Source organism: Eptatretus burgeri, chromosome 4, assembly GCF_056783735.1.
Source record: "Eptatretus burgeri isolate ZD-2024b chromosome 4, Ebu_testis_v1, whole genome shotgun sequence".
Classification (NCBI taxonomy): Eukaryota; Metazoa; Chordata; class Myxini; order Myxiniformes; family Myxinidae; genus Eptatretus; species Eptatretus burgeri.
In genome coordinates this window covers 57,656,339-57,682,091 of record NC_140964.1, presented here as the reverse complement: position 1 = coordinate 57,682,091, position 25,753 = coordinate 57,656,339, and the positions used below count along the sequence as shown (strand labels likewise).

General features: G+C 39.0%; 1 protein-coding gene across 7 annotated transcripts in view; it reads right to left on the bottom strand.

Annotated features, from left to right (window-relative positions):
- Positions 1-25,753, bottom strand: part of LOC147028120 (solute carrier family 2, facilitated glucose transporter member 1-like) — a 120,522-nt gene that overhangs the window by 19,955 nt on the left and 74,814 nt on the right. For all 7 annotated transcript variants that reach the window (XM_085878214.1, XM_085878215.1, XM_085878210.1 and 4 more), the window contains exons 7-9: positions 24,856-25,043; positions 17,943-18,047; positions 17,664-17,765 (exon numbers count right to left, since the gene is read on the bottom strand). In XM_085878214.1, coding sequence (XP_085734340.1) covers positions 17,664-17,765; positions 17,943-18,047; positions 24,856-25,043 — 395 coding nt within the window. The remainder of the gene's footprint in view (positions 1-17,663; positions 17,766-17,942; positions 18,048-24,855; positions 25,044-25,753) is intronic.

Sequence of the window (25,753 nt, the reverse complement as noted above, 5' to 3'; positions counted from 1 at the left end):
GCGTCCGTAAATGAAAATATAAATGAATGAAAAAAAAAATTAAAATAAATAAATGAAAAATCAAAGCAAGTGAGTGACACAATGGAGAAGCACGGTAGTAGTGTCAAAAAGGAGGGTTTGATGCAGTAATGTGTCTTATTTCTCAAAGTCGCAGTATTGGCTCACTTACACTCAGTCATATTTCTCCTTCTCAAACTGGAACACATTACTTCGTTAAACGCTTCCCTTTTGACACTACTCCCCTGCCGAGGGCTGGGGCTTTGCCTTCCTTTCATATAATCATTTATTCAACCAAATTGAGTAGTCAAATGGAGATCCTATAAATATTTGTGTTAAATTTTCGGGAATAACTTAATTTATTCATCAATTAAAAAATAAAAGACGGTGAGAGCCCATTAAAACCTCCAACCCCATTTTTATTAATACTTACATTTTCAACCCATGAGGTAATGTATTTATTCCATCATTCATTATATATCTTTTATCATCAAATGCTGTTAGATCTTTCTTACTGTTAACATCAAATGCTGTTAGAGTCTCTGAGAATATTTCATGTTTATAATTTCAAATAAGATTCATCTCTCTGTAAACATCCCGTCTCTTCCATATAAATTAAAGGTAATGTTGAAAGTTCATGGTCTCTTTTAATACACTCTTCTTCAGACCTTTAAGTTTCTTTTCACATTTGAATTCATTTACCCTCTCGTTAAGTATTTATATGCAGCCTTTGATCTAACACCTACAAATTCACTTAGTATCTTTTCACCTAATTCATTTTTAAATTTACCAAGAATATTTATATTCTTATTCGAAAAGAGCGGGTTATTCAGATAATAATTACATGTATCATAAATATCTTCATCTTCTTTCATATCCTTATAAACATCATCTGGAGTTATCTTGAGTATGAAGCTATCCATATCCAAATATAACAATACAATATTCTCTCAATATCTTTTCTTTAGATTATTATAAAAGTAATCATACATGAAACATTTTGAAAGATCTAAAACAGATGTTCCCACATAAATCGGTTTATCCATCTTTATACTCTCTTTAGTCAAATGAACGTCACAACAATTATCTGAAATTTTTCTACTCTTTTAAAGCTTGGTTTATTTATCAACTTCTCCACCTGCTCCCAAGTTGTAGCAAGTCTTACATTTTGTCTATGCCTTATATTTTCCATTGTTTTACCAAATACAGAATTATTCATCAACTTGTAAAAGTCCTTCTCAAAATCATTATTACCCTTTGTTCTCATCCTCGTATTATAATTAATATATTTACCTAACCAAACTTTAGTGCCCTCTGTACCTTTTCAACTTATAGTCCTGCTTCTCTAAATTGCTTTAGATTTCTTTGATGTAAAACATGCCTCTCGTTATCAAATAATGTTATTGGTAATTTCGTTGCAGAAATATATTTAAACTCATTTGAAGAATTAAAGAAATTTTGTTGATAACCAAATAGCTTTTGATTAGGGATCTCTTTTTCAGCTCCATAAGGAGCTGAAATTTCTCCTTCTCAAACAGCTCCATAAGGAAGGTCTATGTTTGTAATGAAGTTTTCGAGGAAAGTTTAAATTTTATTTCAGAATAATACGCATAATCCAGTTTATCCAAATCTTATTGACTTGTGGAGATGATATTATCGAAGATAGATTTGTACTCTTATTCTTTCACCCATTTAAAATTACAATAGGGTTGAGATTCAGATATTGCCCAGCCATACAAGTAATTAGCATCAAAGTACATCAAGTAAGATGTGGGCTTATCACGTGAAAAGTCTGGAAGATATTTATTATTTGCCTTTGCATATCTCTTTGAACAAACTTGTGAAATTCCTCCTCTTTTAGCTTTCTCAATTAAGAGCATATCTACATCACTTAGAAGATCAAGGGGTTGTTTAGTCATTTTTAACATAGCGCTCCAGGCTAGTCCAGGAGAAGGTATAATAATGGGCAGGATCAAATCCAGAGCAATCTTTATTATAACAAACTTCTCAAAATTTCTCAAACACATCAGCGAGTAATAAAAACATCAGTTATTAAATAAAGGTCATGATAGTCACCCATATTCTTTATCTCAAACTCTTTCCAAACTTTCTTTGCTCTTTCATATTCTTCACCCGTAATACATCTTCTCAACTTGTTATAAAAACACTTTTGAGGAGGAAGTCTTGTTCCTTTAAATCTTTGAAAGGAATCCATATAATCCGATGGGTAAATGCCCTTTTTAGTTAGAAAAGAAATGTCTTTACCCAAGTCTGCTTCAGTCCTAAATTGACTAGAACGTGCAGGAAAAGAGGAGATGTTTAAAACCAAAGAACTGAGAGGGCTTGTCATAAATTTATGAGTCAAGAAATCTAATATTTGTATTTACACCCATTTCACGAGTATAAATCTGTTTTGTAAATGAGATGTAATTTTGATCTGTATTAGGAATTGCTATTACCTTTCCAGGAGCCTTACTTAGTTCTTTTATAAAGAGATGCGTATCATAATGACAATTATTATGAAGAAATACAGGTATGAATGTTGGGATTCTATAATTAAGATTCCAATTATTATGAGCTGCTCCTCTATATTTCCCCATTATATGGCAATGATATCTAACCCTTTTATAAATTTTTACCAAAGCCTCTGTCATATATGACAAATCCTTGCTTCTTCAAATTATTTCTCTTCATTCGGAGATAAGTCAAGGGGTTTATTTGTTCTTGACAATTTAGTTAGCTAAATACAATCATCCTCAATCCTTTTAACAAATTCATCAGCAGCATCATCAGGTGCTCTATACAACTCCAACTTCTCATATTTTTTTTTTTTTTTTTTTTTTTTTGTATACCTTGGTCGAGGCTCGTATGAGAGCTAACACACAACTCACAGCAATGAGGCATGAGACAAGAGGGGCGGGAGTGGAAGGGACAAAACATTGGGGAACAGACACAGGTGAAATGTGGAAGGGAGAGGGATGGGGATGGGACGGGGAACATGGCGAGGGGAAGATGGACATTAAAGGGACTTTCAGGAAGGAAAGCAGGAGAATTGAAGGAAGTGGGCTTGGGTGGATTATTGGGGGTAGAAAAGATCGAGGATTTGGATGGGGGAAGATAAGAGGTGGTGGTGAACAGCTGTTTTGAAAGCCTGGAGGGAAGAATGGGAAAGAATAGAGTGAGGAAGTTTATTCCAAAGGCGGGAAAAAAGAGGAATGAAAGAGTGAAGATGAGCAGTGATTCGTGATTTTGGTAGTTTTACCAGAAGGGGGTTGTTGGCGGACCTTGAGCGCCCTGTGGAAATGTGGTGGGGACAAATCGCAGAGAGAGCAGGGGGGCAAGGCTGGAGAGGAGTCGGTAGAAGACAGAAAGACCACCGACCAACCTGCGGTGATTGAGTGAGAGGCACAAAGACTCAGCTTCATTGCGGGAGATGCCAATGATCTTAAAAGCCCTGGTTTCGACAGCGTGAAGTCGAGAAAGGTGGGAGGCAGGAGCACCAGCCCAGAGGGGAGAGCAGTACTCCATCAGGCTACGGACAAAAGCTTTGTAAGTGGTCAGGAGCTCAAGAGGGCCGAGGAAGGACTTTGCACGACGGAGGATTCCCAGTCGGCGACTGGCTTTTGAGGCAAGGTTGGAAATGTGACTTTCCCAGGAAAGGTCATGGCAGATAGTGAGACCCAGAAGCTTGAAAGAAAAGACTTCTTCCAGAGGATTGTTGAGAAAGTGGATGGGGGGGTTTTGTAAACGGTCCTTTCGAAGAGACATCGTGAGAGTGTGAGATTTGTCTGGATTGAAAGACATGTTCCACGTGTTGGACCAGTTTGTGATTTTATCCAGATCTGCAGTGAGCGAAGAAGCTGCTGCTTGCCGGTCTGAGGGATGACAGATGGTACGGCAGAGGGTGGAGTCATCGGCAAAGAGAAATAGAGGATTTTCCAGAGAGTCCGAGAGATCATTGATGAAAACCAGAAAAAGAACAGGGCCCAGAACGCTACCTTGAGGAACTCCAGCCTGCACAGGAAGAGGGGATGAAAGAACTCCATTTAGGGCCACACGTTGACTGCGACAGGAGAGGAAGTCTGCGAGCCATGAGTGGAGATGGCCTTGAATACCATGGGAAGAGAGTTTGGTGAGTAGGGCAGGGTGCCAGACTGTGTCAAAAGCACGTGATATGTCCAGGGATACGGCTCGGATTTCCTGTCTGGCATTGAGGACCTCCATCCATTGATGGGAGAGCAGTAGCAGCATATCTAGGGTAGAGTGACCTGGTCTGAAACCAAATTGATGATTGGACTTTACTGATGATTGGACGTACATTTACTTCCTACAGATGATTTAATGTAACAACAGAACCCACAAGGGATATGCTTTTGATATTTCTTAATATCATCAGTCTTTTCCAAGATGCTCTCAAAATCAGCATATATTACAAATGGGTGTTTTATACATTTATTTGTTTCATTAAATACAACTTTCTCTCTTGGTTCTGGCATCTCAACAACTGCTGCTGTACGATTAGAACAATACTTTAAATGTTTATCAAGTCTTTGTTGAGATAAAAATATATTCAGACATCTCTTACAAGGATATGATTGATGCTTTGATTTATAAACTTGACTACTTACCAATCCAGAAAAGTTTTTTAAATAAGCAGAATGAGCGGTTTCTTTATGAGTGAAATAAAGGAGACGTACATGCTGGTCATTTGACCAACTATCATTGGATATAGTCTTACTAACTCTCAGAATTCGGACTTTGTTTTTATCAGTTAAACCATAAACATTTATTGAAAGGTTGTATTTACACCCATTATTCATATTCTCAAACTTTGTTATATCTTTCAAGCTCATGGGTTCTCCTCTCGAGATGCTGAGATCCCCACTTACTAATTTATTCTTATATTTCTTATACTTTGAAACTCTTTCACAGCCCCTTTCCTGTGGATAAAGATATGCTAAGATACTGCAGAGAAAGCATTTATTATCAGCATTTTAATACCAATTATTGCCTTTTTATTCTTTATATCCTGAGGTAAATCAAGATAAGAAGAAGCCTTTAGCGGAGTGGATTTAAGAATATTAAGATCGATATATCAAACAGTCCCAATGTTAAACGCACGACCTTACCCTTGTTGTTCTTATAATTCAAATCTAATAAGCTCTTCAAAGATAGGATATTTAAGGAAGCTATCAATTGATGTAATAAGGTGTGAATTCATTCTCATGTATCTTTCTTCAATAGCGATCTTTTCTTGAGAAGGGAAAGGAAGCTCCAAAATATTTTGAATGATTTATGCTTTTTCAACATTCTACTAGCACCCTTGATAATTGAATGCTTTGAGAGATGAATCACTTCCCAAATGGATCTTACACTAATATTTAATATTATCAGTTTTACCTCCCTTTGACCTTAAAACCTTCTTTGAAGATATATTTCAAATGGTTTTGTCTCAGTGACATCTCTCTCCAATCCAATTTTCTTCTTATTTATCTCAATGTCGTTAACATGTTTTTGTGATTGGTGTTTTTTTTATAACTCTCTTTTAAGACATCCTCACAACAGACATCATAATTTTTTGTTTCTCGTTCAAGTGGAGATATTTGTCTGAAAAAATAGAATGTGTGTTTGTTGGTTTAAAGGTGTTTTTTTTTATAACATTTATATTAATAATTACAAATGTCACAGATAGATAGATAGATAGATAGATAGATAGATAGATAGATAGATAGATAGATAGATAGATAGATATATATATATATATATATATGTATGTATATATATATATATATATATATATATATATATATATATATATATATATATATATATATATATATATATATATATATATATATCGGGCGTAGTGGCGTGCGCCTGTAATCCGGCTACTCGGAGGCTTGGGTTGGAGGATCGCTTGAGGACTGGTGCGCTGCGCTGCGCTATGAGAGGGTGTAGGGCAGCCCGGAATCATGGCGAAACCCAATCCTTATCCCTGTGTCGTAAGAGGCGACCAGAGTTGTGTCAGGAAGGGCATTCGGCGTAAAACCTGTGCCAAATCAGTATGCGGATGATAACAGATGATCCACTGTGGCGACCCCGAACGGGAGCAGCCGAAAGACAAACAACAACATATATATATATATATATATATATATATATATATATATATATATATATATATATATATATATATATATATATATATATATATATATATATATATACACTTTGCTTAAAATAAAATTTTCTTGATGAAAATCTCATGGAAATTTATAGATGCTTTCGTTTAAACTAAAATTTTATTGATGAAAATTCTGTTTAGCTTACGTGAATTTTAATAATTTAACAATAATTTTATAATAATTTAATCTGTCTGTAATTCCAGCAATCTCTGTGTGTCTGTTTGTCTGCGACCGCCGTTTCTCAACGACTGCTGGTCCGATCTCATTGAAACTTGCCAGGAATATTGCCGGGGACCCCCCGGATGTGCCTTTTCGAGGTTTGATATCGATCGGACGAGCGGTTCCCAAGTTATGGCCATTTTATTGCTTTTTCAGTGTTGAAAAGGTGTATATATGGCAGCTGAAGGTGTCATTCCACCTTCTCACCTTATTGTGCCATTTTTTTCCCCAAATTATTAATAACCAGACGACCACCGGTCCGATCGGATTTAAACTTGCCAGGAATATTGCCGGGGCCCCGCGGATGTGCCTTTTCAAGGTTTGACATCAATCGGACAAGCGGTTCCCAAGTTACGGCCATTTATCTGTCAACCAATGACAGGACACGGTGCTATGACATCACCAATGACGTCACAATTAATGTTTGTTTAATTATTTATATTTTTTATTTTTGGCACGATTGACGTCACAATTCTTTTTCTTCTTCGTTTGGTATGACGTCACAATCGACACTGGGGACCTGAGTATGTGCCTTATTATTTATTATTATTGTTGTGCTTGGTAGACATTTGTGAATACATTTACAGAGAGAGGGGCGAGAGAGGAGAAGGGAGAGAGGGGGGGAGAGAGAAGGGCGAGAGAGGGGGGAGAGAGAAGGGTGAGAGAAGGGCGAGAGAAGGGAGAGAGGGGGCGAGAGAGGAGGGGCGAGAGAGGAGGGGTGAGAGAGGAGGTGCGAGAGAGGAGGGGCGAGAGAGGAGGGGCGAGAGAGGAGGGGCAAAAGAGGAGGGGCAAGAGAGGAGGGAGAGAAGGGGGAGAGGAGGGGGAGAGAAGAGGGGGAGAGAAGAGGGGGGAGAGAGGAGGGGGAGAGAGGAGGGGGGAGAGAGGAGGGGGAGAGAGGGGGGAGAGAGGGGGAGAGAGGGGGAGAGAGAGGAGGGGGGAGAGTGGGGGGAGAGTGGAGGGGCGAGAGAGGTGGGGAGAGTGGGGGGGCGAGAGAGAGGGGGCGTCACAATTCTTCTTCTTTGTTTGATACGACATCACAATTGATGCTGGGGACCTGATACTGCAGGCACAAAGCTGCACATACTGGCACGCACCTACGGGCCCGCACTCGTAATAATAATTTTAATAACTTATGTGAATCTGTGCATAGAACCATTTTACCCAGCAACTTTTAAAAACTTAATCAGTACAATGTATCAAGACACAAAAGACAAGTTTCACTGAATCTCTACATTCATAAAAGATACTGAGACATATGTCGAGCATGTAAAATTGAATAAAGACAAAAATAACAACTGTTGGATAAAAACAATTATGGTTGATAATATGAGTTCTTCAATTTCCATCAGTGGAAGGGCTTTTAGGATATCTGGAAGAACATCAATTAAAGTAGCTCCAACAAAAGTTTCTCCTCTCCTTCTAGCAATATATTTAAAACTAGAAAAAGCAATGAAACAAGAAAAAGTCTCAAAAAAGAAAAACCTTATAGATGAAGCTTTAGAAAGAAAATATAAGACCATCAGCAATAATCAAGGAGAAATTTGTTTTTGTTCAACCCCAAAGATGTAAATCTTGATGAAATAAAGGATGTTAATATATCAGGTGAAATGACATTTTGTTCATTGATAGTTAAGGACCATTTTCAAACTACCTTTAACATAAAAAAAATTGTGGTAGTTGAATCTGTTAATGAAAAAAAGTATATGAATATAGATGGTAATGTGTTTTTTCTATGAATTAAATAAGTCATTTTTCAAGTGAAGATTTTGAAGATTATGATGGTATCTCTATTGGAACAGAAGACAGTTATGATACCGAGAGTTTGTGTTCAAACGATAACAATGAAAGTAGTTTCATCGATGACCTTAAAAGTACTGATGAAAGTACTGAAGATCATACCGAAGATGAATTTTATTTTAAGTAATGTTTTATGATATAAATATGAATGGTGCACCAGATCTTGAGCCTCTTGAATTCCCTGATTCTCCATATGACAAATTTGAGAATTGTCCTGCATGTGATAGAATGGGATTAAACACAGAGTCAAAAGCCCATAAACAATGTATATTCTGTGATTATCTTCTAAATGATGAAAATAAAAAATACCAATAGGAACTTAACTCTTTCAAAATTATACCAAAAATGAATTACTTTACAAGATTAATAATAGAGATTAATGTTAAGTACAAGGGTGATAATGTACCTTTTCTTACAAGAGAAGATACTGAACAAATAACGGTAATGTTTCATGGATTGATGTATATTATTCACGATTGTCATTCTCAGGGAAATACCAACACAAGATACTGTTTCTATAAAATAATGGATTATCTTGAAATTAAACCTGAACTCAGGATAAAACATAGTTTCTAAAAAATAGCCAATAAAAATTTATATAATATATTTTATAAAAATATAAATGATGATTTTTTTTACCCATTTGGGAAAATAAATAAAATTTAACAACCATAAAAATCTTCCAAATTCATGAAGATGTCTCATAGTTGTTTCAAGCGGATGTCAAAAAACCTGCCTGCTTTTAAAGATGCTCCTTCCTCCAAACTTTTTTGATTTTGATAATTTAATAATTTTCACAAAGTCAAGTTTTCAACCCGAGTATCAACTACTCTCACAGGGTGTTAATGCAGGTTTTCAAAAAGAAGACTTAATTGGTTTATTTAAACTTCAAAACAAACGAAATGATTATAACATTGAAGATACAATTCACCTATTTTGTGATACACAGAAATGTAAAAAGAAATCAAAACCTATAACTTGTATGCTTTGTGATAATACGGATGATATAGCTTCACCCCAAGATTTGAATAAATCACAAAAGAATCTCGTTATCTTTGATGATTGTGTAAATGAGAGACACCAAACGGTTATGGATAGTTTTTACACAAGAGGGAGGCATTCATCTTGTAATTGTATTTATCTTAGTCAATTGTACTTTCAACTCTCTCGTCGCTCAATAAGAAATAATGTTCATACTTTTATGTTATACAAGTTAAATTCAATAGATATAAATAATTTTTGGAGAGACAATTGTTCCACATTGTGCAGTAAAAAAAGAATTTGAGGAGTACATGAAACACACGACTGGAAAATATAAATATATTGTTGTGAAACAAGATCAGATACTGAGGGATATTTTTTTTATCTTATAAACAATGACATACAAAAATGATGGTTGTTATTATTAATCTTGTGAGTAAATCTGCTTCAGGGAAAAACTTTCATAAATGTAGGTTTTTGAAGTGAAAATGAAAAGATTACATGTTTTAAAAAAAACAACACCCTGTGAAAGGTAATGTATCTACAACAACCAGAGTAATGCGACCAGAAGTAGAAGGTGAAGATTATTACTACATTTCAATAGAGGAGCATATGTGACTGAGGAACGAAGGTCAAATATTTGAGGTCACTCTTGGTACAACAAAATATTCACATTGTAAGAGTGAGTTAAAGAAACTAAAATCTGGTGGTTTTGGGTAATTAGAAATTAATTCAGAAGGAGTGAGATAAATTATGAAACATCTGACTGGTAATGGAGTAAAGATTTTATCATTGGGTTTTGATGTTGATGAAGAAACACAATGCAAATGTATGAAAAGCAAAGATACAAGTATTAGTGAAAAAGAAATAACAACTTGTATTAATTCTAATAAAGAATTTGATGAACTATTTAAAGAAAATAATTTATTTGACACATCTACTTTAATGATGATGAAAAGGAAAATTTCCCAACTGACCTTTACAATTCATTAAATTATATTTTCCAATAAATAAATGGATGCGAAAGATCGAGCAAGAAGATTTAAAACATCAAAAGTTGTAAAACAACAGGAAGACATAGAGAAGAAACACAGACAGAAACTAATGGGTGAAGAAGCATTTAAAAGAAAACAAGAAAATTTTCAAATCACTTAAAAAAACAACAACTCCCCAACAAGTGTCTACAGTTCCTATGATAGAATACACCCCTAAAAAAAACTTCAAATGATAAAATATTTGAGTCAAATGATGGAGCAAGAACTAGACGAATTAGAATGTGATGATGAAGGATTATTTCAACAACTGGAAGAGATAAATCAACCCCCTGATTATGTTGTGAATGCTCTCCAAAACAATGAATATATTCAACAGATTCAAAAACCAAAGCAGATCTCCTTTCAACAGAACAACCAGCAATATTCCATCTTGTTCAAGAATAGGGTTTGATATTTAATGATGAATAAAGGTTCTTGAGTTCTGTTCAACCACCTGTTAAATTAACTCTGAGATTAATGTTTCTTCTTACAAAAGATGGAATACAAGGTTCAACTGTGAGGGGTGAATCAAGTTATTTTGATAAACCATTGAATATAAAAAATGAGGATGATAGAGTATATATTGATTTACTGGACTTACTTGATTATGGGGTTGGTGTTGCTAGGAGAAGAAAGAAGAATGAAAAGGAGAAACACATTATTGAGGCTTTCAGTCGGCTTGGTTCAGGTTTTAGTTTTCTTCCAAATGACCCATCACAATTAGTTAATAGACTGGTATTGTTGTTAGGTACAAAGAAGGCTGGAAACAACAATTGTTTTAATGAAGCATCAGCCATTTTAGGCCAGTTAATGAATCTGAAAATAATTAATAAATATCAACACAAAGATATTTTATCCCATGTTCAATGAGTTTAATTCTCTCTCATGATGAAAATGAAAAAATATCATCAATTGTAGATGAGAATTATTCTTTATTGTTGAAAGATGATAAAGAAGTCTTCTTCTTCTTTCAGCTGCTCCCATTAGGGGTCGCCACAGCGGATCATCCGTATGATCCGCATAGTGATTTGGCACATGTTTTACGCTGGATGCCCTTCCTGACACAACCCTGGTCACCTCTTATGACACAGGGATATGGTACACCTATTTGAACCGGGGTATACACCGGCCCAGTACACTGGTACTCATTTCGCCGACCTCGGAAGGATGACAGGCTGAGTCAACCCCCTGGTGTATTAATTCAGTGGCCCAATGGGGCTTGAACTCAGGACCTTTTGAATCCCAAGCTGCTGCCCTAACCACTGCACCAACACACCAGGCTGAAAGATGATAAAGAAGTATATATATATATATATATATATATATATATATATATATATATATATATATATATATATATATATATATATATATATATATATATATATATATATATATTTATAGATCATGTTATGGTAGACTTACTGCTACTGAATGTTGGAAGAAAAATGAATCATGTAATCTTATTTTCAAGACAATTTAACAAGTGTGCTATTTCAGAAAATAAAAAAATCGAGATTTATAATAATTACATACAGACTTTTCTAAACTTATAAATAAGAAGCACAATCCTTAGTTTTAATTTCACAATTTATCACACATCTTCTTTCCCATACCCACTACAACTTGATGCAACAAAAGAATATGAGGCATCTTTATTGTCAATGGAAACTTATAACACCTTGTTTAATATCACAGAGAAAAATGACAAGTTTACTTATAATCTGGGAAGTGGATACAAAACTATAACAGTTTCACCCGGAGCATTCGAGATTTCTCAAATATCTTCCAAAATTGCTTGCCTTATGAAAGAACAGGGTGATGAACCAAAACAATATTGTAATAGATATTCAAAAACAAACTTCGAAATCAATGATTAAGCTTAAAAATAACTGCAAGGTTGATGTCACAATTGTTAATTCATTTAGAGAGTTATTGGGTTTCTCCTCAAAAAAGATTGAGACTCATGGAACGTTTTATCGTGATAATGTCATTCAAATATCCTCAGGCATAAATTTGGTTTTAATTCACTGTGATTTGATTAATGGTGCTTATAATGATGGAATAATAACAAATACATTTTCATTCAGTGCATCCTCAAACCCAATTGGTTATAAATTCAATATGGAACCAAAATTTTTTTTTTAATTTGGTTGATCTACCCATGTCTGGAAAAACCATAAACAGTAAATTTTAGGATAACCGACCAAGATAATCGTGTGATCTCTTTTAATGGAGAAGTTATATCCATCAGAATTCACCTACGTGAAGTTTTTCAATAAATAAATACGATGGTTATTGTGAGGAAGCACGAGTTGGGAAAATATAAAATAATTACAGGGGATGGGATGTTCCTTTCCCCATACTATAAGAGTGAAGGTAGGTATCTTGGTAGAGGATACTATAAACCTAAGAGACAACAGGGTTAGGACATCAATTTAGAGATGGGATAATTGATACTCTAATGGATATAGGTTCAACTATTCTTAAACATAAAAACCTAATTGGTTCAACTGCTTCTGCTGTGGGAAATGAGGCAGGTGCTATCAAATGTATAAAATATGCCCAAAAGGAATCCCATAAATTGGAAGCGACAAAATAAATTAAGAAAGCCAAAACTCAGTTGTCTCCCCAAGAACGACAGAAAATAATTCAAATACTTGGGTCAGGGTTTCAAAAGTTGACATCTTTCTTTTTTTTACAAAATAAATACAAGTATGAAAGCAATTGATAGTTTCTATGACTTGGATGAAACCATTGTCATCTCAAACTCCACTAAAAGAAGGACTACTTCAAGGTAAATGCTGTAACCGGAACAGATTGGAATACATAGGGAACAAAACGTTTTGAAATAAATAATCAACAAACTGATTTCAATCGAGCTGATAGTTTCTTGTGTAAATTTACATTCACGAAGGCTGGGAATAACACAAACGCTACACTCATAAATGATTTCTTCTGGAAAATGTTTGATAATGTTTGTTTGTATATTGGACAACAAGAAGTTTAAGTGGTTGATTATGTCTCTGCTACATCTGAAATGATGAAATTTACACTATATTCATTTTGTGATAGAATGGGTAAGTGAGCTGTTGAAGGTTTTATTCCTGATATGGCAACGTTAACAAACACAGACCCTGGTTATAGTCAAAGAAAGACAATGTATAATCTCAAGGTACAAAGAAGAGTGCATTAAAAGAAACTATTAACTTTCAACATTACCTTGAATGTATATGGAAGAGAAAGGATGTTTTTTGAGAGATGAATCTCATTAGAAATTATAACCACAAAATATTCTCAGAAACTCTGAGTAAGAAAGCTCAAACAGTATTTGATGATAAAAGATATAAAATGAGTGATGGAATAAATACATTAATTTATGGGTTTAAAGTACAAGTATTAATAAAAAATGGGGTTGGGGGTTTTAACAGGCGACCGCAACCTATTTTTTTTTTAATTGATGAATAAATTAAGTTATTACCGAAAATAAAACACATATTTATCGGATTTCTATTTGACTACTCAATTTAGTTAAAGAAATGATCATGTCAAAGGAAGGTGAAGGCCCAGACCCCAGCAGGGTGGTGTCAAAAGGGAGGTGTTTAACGAAGTAATGTGTTCCAGTTTGAAAAGAAGGAATATGAATGAGCGTAAGCGAAAGAATATTGCGTCTGAGAAATGGGAAACATTACTGTGTCAAACCCTTCCTTTTGACACGACTCACGATTCATTATTACTTATAATGTGTAAGCATACCCCACCAATGTATATATATATATATATATATATATATATATATATATATATATATATATATATATATATATATATATATATATATATATATATATATATATATATATATACACATTCGGAAATTATCAACATTCGGAACCACGAATGGTTCGGAAAACGGAACCACGAATGTATGTGTGGTGTGTGTATTTATATACGTATGTATGTATATATATATATATATATATATATATATATATATATATATATATATATATATACATATAAATACATACATATCCCACCACCCCTCTTGCCCCCCCCCCCCAACATGTACCAACTTGTAACCACTCATCCCAACTCTCGCTGTCTTCCTCAGAAGAGGCAATATCAATTTGTCACAATGACAATTGGCTTTGAGGTGGTACCTCTTCAACTAGTCATGGCATTGCAAAAAAGGGTCTTTTGTGATTCCATGGGCCTGATCCAATCTGTGAACTTTCTGATCCAGATTTCTGCCAATGGCCATTTTTCCTTTCTGGACTTGGTAATGACCAACTTTCTTGGAAATGACCAACAACCAATGACCAACTCTAACATTTCCCGATCACTTCGACATCGCAGACAGGTCGGTGGTTTCTCTGTCTTCTACCGCCTCCTTTATGGTTTGCACCCTCTGCTTTGTTCCTCCCAGGTTTATGCAGGACACACACAGTCCATCATCAACCCCCTTCTGGTGAAACTACCTAAATCCATGATCACTGCTTACCGACACTCATTCGTTCCTCTTTTTTCCCCACCTGTGGAAACTACTTCTACATTCTTTTCAATCTCATTCTTTCCTGCAGGTCTTCAAGGCAGATGTTCACCACCATCTCAGATCATCCACAATCCAAAACCATGATCTTTTTCTGCTCTCGTTAACACCCCTCCCCCAATCCCACCTCCTTCCAAATTTCCAGTTTTCCCTGCTTGGCATTTACTTCTGTATCCATCTTGTTCACCATATACATACTCTCCTGCTCCCCTCCCCCACCCCCAATTCCTCCCCACACACATTGTCAGTTTCACTCTATCTTAGCCTTCAACTCTGCTGTTGGCTTCCCCCCCCCCCCCCTGCCCCCTTCTCCTCTCTTCACTGCTCCTTTTGCATGCGTCTCCTTTGCTCTCTTGCGTCCTGATAAGGTCAGTGCACTCGCGCTTCCACAAGCCTCAACTACATGGGTGTTCTGTACACCAAAAAGAAACAAACAAACAAACAAAAAACAGTCCATTCCTCAACAATTAAGCAAAATCCTCAGAGTCATTTACAAAATTAGAATATGAAAAACAAATCCATTGTAAGAAACATAAATTCAATGAGAATGATAATGTAACAATTTGTAGATGGGTGTTTTAATTTTTTTAAACATTGTGTCACAAGATGGACTCGCGAGCTTTTAAAAATTAATTGATACTGTACTTGCGAAGAAGCCATTCTTATGGACGGATTAATTCTAGCAGAATTACGGATGGAAGAAATTGTAATACCTCATCGCACCGGGAGTGGCGCAATGCCATACACACTGTATTTACAGAGAGAATTGGGGTCTCCCCGACCCTGAATAACTGGTTCCTCCCCCTAACCTGAATGAATCATGATCATCTAAATTCTTCTCATGGATTTTTTTCATGCACTGCAGACCCTTTCCATTCATGGGGGTTACGTTTTGGAAAAACCCCACGTTGGGCAAAACCACAATGTGCAAAGTTCAGACCTTGTGGGAAAAACAGGATGAGGAGACAACTAAAATTTATCGACTTTTTTTGCCAATACTACAGTCGTAAAAATGAAAAACTCAAAATTGTACTAACTTTGGATGATCATGATTGAGGGCGTTGGAGGTTATTGAAATGTCGACCTCCCTGGCTTCGGGTCGTCAGGGTCATCAGACTTTGTGAAGAAGGAGGTGATCTTTGTCTGTGTTACCTTGTTCTGCACGTCCTTTTCGACCTCCATTAAAAGGTGGCATGACAGTGTCCATCTCACTCTTGAATTTCAAGCAACTCTCCATATAACTTCTTCTTTTGGTTTTAATGGCGTTGTCAGAACCGTGAAGCTCTCTATATACGCCACACACCCAAATAACTTGGCTGGAGCACACAAGTATGGGAGACTTTATATTGTTCGACCAGTTTCTTTAATAAATGTCAACAACAATTGCAGAGTCAAGGGTGCTTCTGGTTCAATCGGCACATTGTGTCCAGTACACCTGACCAGCTGATCCCCATCTCTCAGGTAGAGTGGAACAGGTGCGATCTTTACCGAGGGCATTGTTTGAAGATGTGATATAAATCTTTGGGAACCTTACATTGCTCACAGAACCCCAAATGGTGACACCCTATCCGATGTAAATAAGAGTTGAGAGCACAATATCCATGTCTGAGTCTGTAGAGGCTTGTCTGGTCTCTTCGGGAGAGTCGGGGAACGACATGAAGACCAGCGAAAATCTCTCAAAAGATGTGCTTCATTCTGCTTTATCCCAAATGTTCTCTTTCATGCTCCTCAACTTTATCTTATTTTCCCCTCCTCGCTTCAAAACAAACAAACATATTTTCGATTGAAAAAAAACAAATCACCAACTTGTTCTACTACCTATTTCCTCCCTTGGTTCATTCTTTATTTCTTCCTTTCTCATTACCTTCTCATTGAACCAACATTCCTCATAATTGAATTAATTTCCTTCTTACTTTGAAAGCTTTTAATAACAATTTATAATGTTTCATTTGCCTTATTTCAAGAAAACCGCACATGTTCTTTTTCTTTATATTGTCTCACACGTTCTTCTTCTTCATAACTATTTACTGTCACGAACACCCCCCCCCCCCCCCCCCCGATATCAAACGAAATCACAACTCGGTCTGCGATGGAGGGCAGCATGGGGCTGAGAGGTGAGACGGATACCACAATAAGTCCACCGCTATATAGCAAAACCGTGATGTGGAAACCCAGAATCAGGTTGGGCCTGCTGGACTTACCCATGCTTTAAACTTTTCAATGGCAATTGTATTTGTTGTAATTGTTATTTATCAATTTCTAAATGCAGTGACATTTCTTAATGTTCTTTTTACTATGGAAGATCGAGCCTTATAGTAGAGCAAAGTGACGAGTGGTTGGGGAGGGGGGGGTGGAGGGTTAATGAATTGGGGCACCAGGGAGACTCTGACAATTTGTAAGCAGATAGAATCAGCAAGGGTTTTGGGGGGGGGGGGGGTTCCAATCAGTTTTGAGGAAAATGGACTAGCGAGCTGGTTATAAATCAGTACTATTACATTTCTTATTATTAAAATAAAATTACTATTATTTTCAGAAAACCTGAAATGAAATCAGTAGGTGCCAGCTGACATAAGCTCAATTTGCACTCATCACAAACAGTGACACTGGTGACAAGTGACAGTTACAAGTGAGAATAAAGTCGATCATGTTTAAGAAAAGAATATCCTCGCTGAGGCAGTATACACAATTGGGAATTTATGACCTCTCTTTTAAAAGTACTTTCAAATGCAATGTTTTCTTTGTCTTTGAAAAAGTACACCAGTGACATTGCTACATTTCAGATATCAACTCACATTGTAAATCCTGAAATACATTTCAAACCCTTCCTTTTGACACGACTTCTGACTGCAAATCAATTCATGTAACTGATTGCTTATAATATCAGTGCAATCAACTCACCAGCAAAAGAAGAGAAACTACTATGAAGATGGAGCACAAACTCATTCCTGACAGACCAATGAAAAGCAGCACCTTGCGGCCCACACGTTCCACCAGGAAAAGCTGTTGATTGGAAGTAATTGTTGGTATTGACACAATGTCCAACTTAATTTTTTGATGAAGCATGCTTTGAATAGTCAAAGGGTATTGCCAGTTAGATGCATTGCAATAATGTAATCTCAATAATAATGCAATAATGCATTGCAATAATGTAATCTCAATCTCAAAGTTTTGACTCACAGAAAGTATAACGAAGATGAAATTGACCAAACCAACTCCAATGGTGGCATACACGGGCTCCTGGATTTCAGCCTTTAAAAATATCGCTGTGGAGTAGTAAAACACCTGTGAGAGAATTTGTCAATTATTTCATGATCATAATTATTATTGTTACGTTTATAGAAGGGGATCAGTTATTAGAATTAAGGCAGAGACCCCTTCCACCACTTTCCCCACTCCCCGATGAGTGAAACGCAGTTTATAGGACTTTTCTGCATGTAATAAGGACAGGCGTGGAGAGGGTCTAAGTTATCCGGTTTGTTTGTTTGCTGCTGTGAGACAGAGTTGTAGCTAGTCTTTAAGGATACCCTGTCGAGTGCCTCTCATATCGAACTAGGCAAGAGCCGGGAGAACGGGAGGGGTTTCAGGCATTCCTTGTGTCCATGAAGCAGCACACTTTTTCTGTCAAGCCCTCCCCATCCCCATCCCACTCATGCCCTGGGGAGGACAAGGAAGTGCCTGCCTCTGACATCTAACTGGGGAAGGCAGGATCTATAATTATGGTCACCTCTGATGCGAGTTTGAACCACACTCCTTGGCAGGCCACAGCACCAATTGGTACAGAATCAATGTCATCTGATTGGGGAACAACACTTTCAATATACGTGGTCAGGTCAGCTATAGGAGCATGCGCCAGAGCAGCGAGTCGCTGCATCCACTTTCTGACGGTACTCCAGGGGCCGCTGTTTGGCCATCCCCCAGGCAGATGCTTGGGCCATTCCCATCCACTTGAGATGCCGTTCAATGGCTGCAACCACAAGGCATGTGGCTAGTCTCCTCCACTCATGAGGCTCGCTCGCTGAGAGAATCTAGTGAACAGGATTAGCGTCAGGAAAACGAGCCACATGTCCATGCAGCCGCAGCTGACACTCACGGAATATAAGGTAACAAATCTCATCTGAGTCTCTCTCAGCAACTGCTCATTGGGCACAAAGTCCGACCAGCGATAGCCAAGGATTCTCCAAAGAGACCTGGTAATGAGGGGTTAAATCTCTGACTCAGATCCCTGGTCAGAGTCTCAGTCTCACATCTGAAGAGCAAGAATGGAAGCATGAAGGACATGAAGACTTGGAATTTTGTCCTCCTGCATAGGTACCGACAGTGCCACACCCCATGACCCAGTGAATCCACGACTCCCCAGGCCCGACCCAGATGGTGATTGACCTCTGGGTCACAACCAGTGGAGACATGAATATAACTGCCATGGTAAGTGAATCTCTCCAGGACCTCAACATCCTCACCACAAGCAGGTACAGACAAGATAGCAGCATTCAAGATGTCATTGAAAGCCTGGAACTTAGTTTTGCCCAGGATCGCTTCCCGAAATTCCAGCAGCTCCAACTACTCATTCAGCGCCTTGAGAGCTACAAAAGGATATCCACTCTCCACAAAGATGACTGCATCGTCTGCGAAATCAAGGTCAGAGAACTTGACACTCGCAAACGATGCACCACAGCTTGAACTCTTTGACATCCTCCCCATAATCTAGTCCATACAAGCACTGAAAAGTGTGGGGGCCAGTACACACTCTTGACAAACTCCAGTAACAACTGAAAATAATTCAGAGATGGAACCACCACACCTCACAGCGCTCTTTGTACTAGAGTATAGTTCAGACATCAGATTGATCAGTTTTGGTGGCAACCCATTAAGACCGAGAATCCTCCAAAGTGCATCCCGACTTACTGAATGAAGCGCTTTGCAGAGATCAACATAGGCTACAAGCAGCCCCTGCAAAAACTCTCATCTGCATTCAGTGAGGACCCGAAGAGCTAGTATATGGTCAATCATTGACCTCTTTGGGGTAAAGCCTGACTGCTCTGGGTGCTGGTGCTCAAGCAAATGGTGGTGAACCCTATCAAGAAATATCCAAGCAAAGATCTTGCCCGGCACTGAGAGCAGCGTCACCTCTCAGTAATTGTTGCAGTCCTGGTGATCACCCTTCCCTTTCCAGAGAGGGACAACAAGGACCCTCTTCCAGTAATTTGGGATTATGCATGTGCTCCAAACAGAGCACAGAACTGCATGCAAAGACATGAGTACAGCATTTACTCCAGCCTTGAGAAGTTCAGCATGGATGCGACAGTTCCAAGAAACTTCTCCCCATTTCAACCAGTTCACCACAGCCCACGTTTCCACAAACGAAGGTGGTTCATAGTTGATTGGAGGGTCAGCAATAGGAAGAGTAACACCCCCGACATTCAAATCAACAGATGGTGGGTCAGCCTGGTACAACCGCTCATAGTAACTGGCCCAGTGGGCCTTCACTTCGGACCCCTTGATCAAGAGCCTATCAACCTCTACTCCAACTGCAGTACACTGAGGGATGGGCTTGGAGCAATGCAATGCACAAATTCCCCTGTAAGCAGGACAAGAATCACTTGACCACAGGTGATGCTCTACCCCCTCACAAATTCCTTGTATATAGACCTCCTTGTTGACCCTCAGCTCACCACAGATTTACATCTCAAAAACCTGAACAGCTCAGCTCTGCCATTAAGCCTGACCCTGCAACTCTGGTAAATGGTATCTCGTGTCGCTTGAGAAACAAAGTTCTTCTTCACCCTACGGTAAGTTCCAAGACATTATACCGGCAACATGAAGGATGGTAGTCTTGAAGGCATGCCACAACTCTTCAGGATTCCCCAAAACACCCAGACCACCCCCCCCCCCAACAAATCCCCACTCAGCCTGTTTACAAACTCCTCTGCTGCCCTCTCATCCTTGAGCTAGCCAACATCCAGTCTAAGCTGGGATGGTACCATTCTCCCAGATTTAAGCTACAACTTCAGAGTTGCTACAACAAGCCTATCATCGATATTGAGAAGCTGAGCACTCCTGTAGACCCCACAGTTTTGAATCATGCTCCAGTGACCATCAATGAGTACATGGTCAATCTCCTTTGCCACATCACCAGCATTGGAATACCAAGTCCAGCGATGAGCCTGTGGGCACTGAAACCATAAACCAGCCACCCAAAGGCCATGACTTCTTGCAAAATCAAGGAGGTTAGTGCTATTATGGTTCACAGTTCCAGACCCATGGGGACCATTGCTATCAATGCCAGTCGATGCATTGAAATCCCCCATGACTAGAAGCGTATCTCGCCTGGGGCACTGATCAACCACAGACTCGAGCACGGCATGGAATGCCTCCTTGAGATCACTCACCTCAGTCGCAGCATATACAAAGACCAAGGAAATGCCGCCCAGGGAGTGACAAAGCCATCCATCCATCCATTCTTTGGGACCATACTCTGTGTAGAGCATTGGTGCTGCCTAAGCAGACACTTGGCTATTGGGCACAATCCTGGACAGGTCACCACTCCGACACAGGATACCAGCAAGATGGTACTCATTTTGCCGACCTCGGTAGAATGACAGGCAGAGTCAACCCCACCTGGTATTAATTCAACAGCCGAGTGGGATTTGAACTCAGGATCCTAGGATCCCAAGCCCACCACCATTAAGCAAACACCAGGCACAGTGAGAAATCCTCAGTTTAATAATATGCTCATTGCCTGGTGTTACCTCAATTATCATGGGACACAGCTTATTGGACACAGCTACAGCAACTCCTTGGGCATGGTAACCATCAGAGCAACTTGCCCAGTAGTAGATGCAACCACCCACCATGATCTCACCACTATCCGGTCTCTGAGCCTCAGAACTGCAATACCGATGTCCATACACTGGAGCTCAAATTATAGCAGAGACAGGTGATGATCTTCTCTTGGGGATGGGACATTCCAGGCACCCACCTGAAGGGACCACCTTCGGTTAACCCGAGAAGACCACCATCCGGTGGACGACACCGCAGCACCACCCCACCAGACACCACCGCAATTTGACCCAGGAAGTTTTACGCATGCTTTTCCTCCTATCATCAAGGAATGGGGGTCACAAAGGCTTTGCCCCAATCACATCATCCGATGAGCTGCCCTGCAAAGGGCAGCAGCACAGAAGGTACTCCCACGGAGTGGGTTTTCAGTTTTCTTTGCATTTGTGGATTTTGTGGAATGAAGTGTTTTATGGGAGCCGGAGTGCAAATCCTGCCACCAACCTCCTCGAAAAAGTAACCCAACTGCAGGGGCCCAAGATATGGATGACCGTTTGCTCACAAGGACTCCTCTGCCTTTTGACAGGTTTGGTTTTTAATCCTGCTGGGTGCCCATATCTACACACCCTTCTCACCAGGAAACCTGGTGGGGAAAACGGTTTATTCGCCAACAACCCCAGCATGAAACATGTGAGTACAGGTTTACATGATACCTGAAGCACATCACAGATCTAATCTGAACTGACCTGAACAAAAGTGTGAATATGTGTGGGATGGTGCACTATTGGTAGGTGGACAAGAACATGCATGCCTTGAGGGCAAGGGGAAGATACAAAAGGTATGGTTTCTATTCAGTGAAGCTCTCTTCTCTGCTGATATACATGTCTGGCTATGCAATTGGGCTAATTGAGCTGCCTGCCCAAGCCTGCTGCTCAAGCCTGCTGCCCAACCCTGCAATTTAATCTGCGACTTCCACTGCCTGTCTACTTCTTCTATCTTGTCTGGTTCAAAATTAATGAAAGTTCTGTATGCAGACCCTTTGGGAAATTTGGTTCTTTCCTTCACGATGGTATTGAAAAACTACAGCGATTATTTCTCATCAGTCTTCGTTTGGGGTTTCCACATTAATTTTGTTTCATGCTTTACCCTTGCCAGAAGAGAAGGTATTGCATTTGGGTCAGCTTGTCTGTCTGTTTGTTTGTTCACATATAATGTGCCAATGTAGACCACAATTTTGACACGTTATCTTTTTTTCAACTGAGTACCTCTGTGGTGATGATTCCTTTCAGTATGCTGGTTACAGAAGATTGCGTTTAAACCAGGTGAGTAGGATGTTTACACCAGAACACAAGAAATCTCACTCGCATGTAAAATGCAATGACATGTTTTAAAGGAAGTCTGGTTGAAGATGAGTTCTTGGTTTCTCCAGCGGCTGGTGAAGAATAATAATTATCTATTGGCGTTGAACCGCTGCCGCTTTCATGGTGTCAAAAATTGCAAACAGGAGAAAACTCGTTCGTTGGCACCGTGGCCATTCAGCCATAAAAAACAAAATCCACTTTGCTCAATAATCTTGGCAATGTCGAACAAAAGTCACCATGTACTGACATGTTGAGCAACTCATGGATAGGAATGAGAACTGGCTTGTAAGGACAGATGCACAAGATCTGTCCTTTAAAAGGATCCCTCAGGATCCACCAATTCCATTGGTTCCTGAATGGGCCCCCACTGTGGCCACAGGCGTTCACACGTTTGCTTTATTCCAAATATTTGCAAAATGTAGAGAAAATTCACAAGTCACTACACTAGCTCCACCCCTAGATCGATGACCAAAGAGACGAGAGAAGATGTAGACGCTATCCCGAATTAAATGCCTGCACAAATCTTTGAAGCCAATGGTCATTGTCTGCCGGAAAGAGTTTTCTTCACATTTGTTGCAGTTGTCGGGGGCAAAGGGACTGATGTAGATGTCGATGGGGTTGAACTCAGTGCTTTTGTTTGTGGGCTTACAGGAACAGTGGGAGTCGATGTAACTGGAGTTTGTTGTGCTGTAGCAGTAGGACGAGATGCATCAGGCTCTTTATCTGTGTAGTCAACCTTGAGTCTATCTAAACTGACAGTTTCAGACTTCCCTTTAAAATCAAGGATGAAATACTTGTCCTTCCTGGAAATGACTCGGAAGGGGCCCCGGGAGGGAGATTGCAGAGAAACTCTGACAGTGTCGTCACGTACAAAAAACATGGGTACAAGATGAAAGATCTTTGGGCAGATGTGTGGAATTCTGTTGAGGATGTAATCAACTCATTCATTGTCCCTCGCAGTCTGTCCACATAATTGCTCAGGTCCAAATTCGTGTTGATGTTAGTCGGAGCAAGAAATTGACCAGGAAGGTGAAGTGTTGATCTAAAAACTAGCTCTGCTGCACTGCCACCTAGATCAGCTTTCACCATGGCACGAATGTCCACACACACACTACCAGTAGGTATTCCATCCAGCAATATGGGTCGGCTTGTGCTCTGAATGAAGATTTAAGCTGTCGATAGAACCATTCGACAAGCCCATTTGCAGCGGAGTGATAAGACGTAGTTTCTGGTGCATTTACTTCCAAGTAACTTGGTCAGCATTTTGAAAAGTGTGCACTCAAACTGTCGTCCTGTATCAGTGGTGATAACAGATGGGGTACCAAACACTGCAACCCACCTGGAAATGAAAGCTTTGGCTACGGTCTCTGCCGATATGTCCGATATTGGAATAGCTTCTGGCTCGACGCCAATAGATTTTTCTTCTTCACCAGCCGCTGGAAAAGCTATGATGAAGTATTTATCATCTGGTTATGATGTGTATGGTTCCTGCATGGCTGTGGTTCAAGTGATTGACGTGTTGCCTGTACATATGATATTTATATTTAGTTTGGTTAGTTAAGGTAAATATGCACTGTATAATGAAATATTCAATGTCTGTTGCAAATAATTGTCGAGGTAATGTGAAGAAAGAAGAAGAAAAAAATGATTTAATTATAACTGCAATATTTTCTTATAATGAATTATCACATGATAATCTCTTATTATCCTGATTCAAGCATGCAACTTGAAGCATCAAAGTGCATTTAAACTTTAGAACAAATTCTATTGAAAATCACAAGACAGACAGGACCCTTTGAATCGATTGTACACTTTGAGGAAGTGTTGTGTGAGGAAGATTGGGAAGGAAAGGTGAATGCATGTGGGTTATGGGAATGGTATGAGGATGGTGTTGAGTTGCACCAATAGGGGAAGTGAGAGTTAAATGCAAATGAAAACAAATATTCCAAGCATACCGCATTGATTCCTGAGAGCATCTGGGACGCATGGATGACCAGGGAGATTATGAGTGGCTGGCGCAAAGAGGGCATACAGATGAGGTTAAGAATAGAGACAGGTTTTTCCTCTTGCAAGGCATGCTGTTCCTTTAACATCTCCTTCATTTCTGTGTCCACATCCGCCGTGCCACGCAGGTGCACAAGAACTGAGGAAAGTGTAATGGTTGTGTATTAAGGAGAAAGATGCAACAATAAACAGATGTATAATCATTCCACTCATATTTACATCAAAACCAAAATGTTCCAGGGATAATAAAATCGACAATAAAATAGTCTTTCACCCTCTTCCAACAATGAAAATCCTCTCTCACCCTCTTCCAACTTTCATGAAGTGACAAACAATAGGTGGTTGTGATAAGTTCCCACAAGTGGTTATGTTGTGCTGTGGTGTTTGCGTTGTGTTTTTGAGCCAGGAGTGTTGGGTTGGGCAGATGTGCACGTTGGGTGGATAGGGACTTTTTTAGTGGTCAGGGCTGCTGCTGTGTTCGATTTTGCGGTTTGAATTTTGGGATTCAGCTCGGATTAAAAGATTCTGGGGCTTATCACATTTTGACTCTTCAACGTGTGCTGAAATTAAATAAAGGCACAAACAATGGCGTCTTTGGAAGTTATAAGCATTGGAGCGAAGGTGCGATGGGCTCTAAGGTCTCTTGGCCTGAGCCAGGTTTTAGGGTTTGGACTGCGGGGTTGGGCTTTATGGTGGGACCGGTTGCTAGAGGAGTGTTCTACATGTAGTAGCTGTATAAGGAGCAAGGAAGAACTCTTTGTAAAAGAAAGTGTAGAGAAACGATTGGTAGAGTACATCTGTGAGCTGTATGTTGATGAAAACAGAAGTGAAGTCGCATAATCAGAGGGA